Source organism: Cyprinodon variegatus, unplaced genomic scaffold (assembly GCF_000732505.1).
Source record: "Cyprinodon variegatus isolate N-32 unplaced genomic scaffold, C_variegatus-1.0 Scaffold705, whole genome shotgun sequence".
NCBI lineage: Eukaryota > Metazoa > Chordata > Actinopteri > Cyprinodontiformes > Cyprinodontidae > Cyprinodon > Cyprinodon variegatus.
Genome location: NW_015151158.1, coordinates 184,804 through 187,191, shown reverse-complemented (window position 1 = coordinate 187,191; position 2,388 = coordinate 184,804). Strand labels below are relative to the sequence as shown.

Sequence of the window (2,388 nt, the reverse complement as noted above, 5' to 3'; positions counted from 1 at the left end):
GAAAACGTTGAATTAAGTGACCTGAGATGATCGCTATAGAAATAAACTGAATAGCATATAAAGGAGCAGATTATCTCTTGTTTTGTGAGTAACTGATGCTCTATAATAGTGTATTAATCGTGATAAACTCAGTCATCTTAACTGTCAACCTTCCTAAATCATTATAATTTCAGATGGTTAGATTTAATGACCCTTCAGATTAAAAGGTTCATATAAAATGGACTCTAATCCCAGCAGATTACATCAGCTAACCGTTCAGGTTGACACACCTGAGGCTCCATTAAAGGGTCTCAGTGGTAATTAATGTGAGAAACATTGAAATCAGCTGTTATATCCGCTTTAATCCAGAATTACAGTCAATGTGAAGCAGCTGTTTAAAGCCAGAAGCCGACAGTGAGGGGAGCTAATGCGGCTAACGGAGCTGCATTATGACGCTAACAGCTCAGGAAGCTCCAGGCTGGGGCCCTGAAGCCCGCTATGGACTACCGCCCGGCACACCTCCGCGCCCCGCTGGGTGATAAAGCTCCTCTCCCCGCCTGGGCAGGTAGAAGCTCCCCCTGGACTCACAGCGCCTACAATGACTCGTGGTTAGCATTCGTTAGCATCTCCTAGCTGTTAGGCTAACGGCTAAACAGCGGGAGAAACGGGACCGTTTGGGGGATTTAAGACGGTGGGGAGGTTCGGTCCGAACCGGTCCGGACCTGGACCGATGTTTAACGAGAGAAGGACGCGTCCTCCTTACCTGTCCTCCCCGGATTTCTTCTGTTTCTTCCCCATAGCGCCGCTGCGTTTCTGCTGAAACCCTGGCTCTCTACTGGCCGACGAACAGCACGGCTCACATTGGACAAAGATCGTCAGCTGAAGATGCGCTTGAAAGATACTTCACTTTGTTTTGATTTCGTACTTTTTTTTCCCTAATGAGATCTAGCGGCGCGTGGTGATATTCAACGAGCAGCGTGGACTCTGGTTATATATAAAGCATCAAGTTATATATCAGTAAAATGCTAATAAAAGCAGTTAAATTCCGTTCAAATCTCCAAATAAAGGTCAGCGTAACCCATCTTCTTATTACTTCCCCAACATGTACGCATGGCTCTCAGATGAGCTGTTGCGCATGCGCTGTATCGCACTGACGTATATTTTTAAAGGGCAATACCTACTCATATATTTTATGAAAAATAACGTTATAACAATATAATTTAAACATTTTTAATAACAGAATAAATAGTATTTAAGTTGAGCTGCCCTGTAATGTAATTTAACATAGAACATTCCAATCTGTAGTTATTATCTGTAGTTATTTGAGGAGAGGTGGCCTAGTGGTAACTGAGAAGGCTGCAAGTACCCGAGTACTCTGGGTCCCTGAACAAGACCCTTAACTCCTGATTGCTCCCTGGGCGCTGCACAGTGGCAGCCCACTGCTCCTCAAGGGGAGGGGTTAAATGCAGAGAGTGGATTTCCCCCATAGTGGGACAATAAAGGGATTTACATACATATTTGTTTTTACTAAAATAAAAGAGTGTAATGCCTGTATGAAACACAGAAGGGATGGGGGCCACTGGAAAAAATGAAAAAAGTTTACTGATTTTTGAATTTTGTTTGAGTTTTTTATGCGAAACAGGTCAGAAGTCTGACTTTTTTCTAAGAGTTCTGACTTTAATCTCAGAATTCTGAATTTAATCTCAGAGGTCTGAGTTTAATCTCAGAATTCACACTTTTTTTCAGAATGCTAACTTTAATCTCATAATTCTGACCTTTTTTTTTTCAATAAAATAAAGCAGCAAAGAATAAGGTCTGGTTAAGTAATGGAAAAAATAAATCCCCTTTAATCTTTATTGCTGTTCATTTTAATTCCTTTAAAAAACAACAAACAGATTTAAAGTCCAGATTAAGCGGAGCCTCTTTGGATTCAGTCTTCTGTAATCCTCATGGCTTCCTGTAGGGGGCAGCAATCCCCCTGCTTTAACCCATCACAGCAAGCAGGGCCTCACAGAGGTTCCTCAGCCGTCCCTGCAGCTGTCCGCTCTCAGACCGCAGGAGCGCGGCGAGCGCCGCAGCCGCCCTGTGAGGACAGAAGCGTTCTCCCAGCAGAACCTCGCCGGTCGATCTGCTGAGCCTCACAGGAAGCCAGTCCGCCGGGACGTCCAGCCTGCAGCTCTCCACCAGCCCATGCTTCACGTCCATGAGTAGCTCAGCAGAGCAGCCAGCCGCCGCCTGGCCGTCCCTCAGTTCCAGCTGCGTCTCCACCCGGAATTTCGGGGTTTTCCCGAACGTCCACTCCCAGCTGCGTAACTCTGCTTCCATTTTGCCAACACCGGGAAACAGGGACTCATCGGCTGGGTGGACAAGCCTGGATGGAGATATGAGGCCAAACTCTGAGGGGAAAGA

At 45.6% G+C, this 2,388-nt stretch overlaps 2 protein-coding genes across 3 annotated transcripts in view; both read right to left on the bottom strand.

The window, feature by feature from the left end:
* Nucleotides 1-1,036, bottom strand: part of eif5b (eukaryotic translation initiation factor 5B) — a 43,259-nt gene extending 42,223 nt beyond the window's left edge. Inside the window, exon 1 of one of the 2 annotated variants that reach the window (XM_015394714.1) lies at nucleotides 743-1,036. In XM_015394714.1, coding sequence (XP_015250200.1) covers nucleotides 743-777 — 35 coding nt within the window. In that variant the 5' untranslated portion in view covers nucleotides 778-1,036. The remainder of the gene's footprint in view (nucleotides 1-742) is intronic. The other variant, XM_015394716.1, reaches the window with a different exon arrangement.
* A 756-nt stretch (nucleotides 1,037-1,792) lies between these two features.
* lipt1 (lipoyltransferase 1) overlaps nucleotides 1,793-2,388 on the bottom strand; it is a 3,126-nt gene continuing 2,530 nt past the window's right edge. Inside the window, exon 4 of the mRNA XM_015394708.1 lies at nucleotides 1,793-2,375. Coding sequence (XP_015250194.1) covers nucleotides 1,963-2,375 — 413 coding nt within the window. The 3' untranslated portion in view covers nucleotides 1,793-1,962. The remainder of the gene's footprint in view (nucleotides 2,376-2,388) is intronic.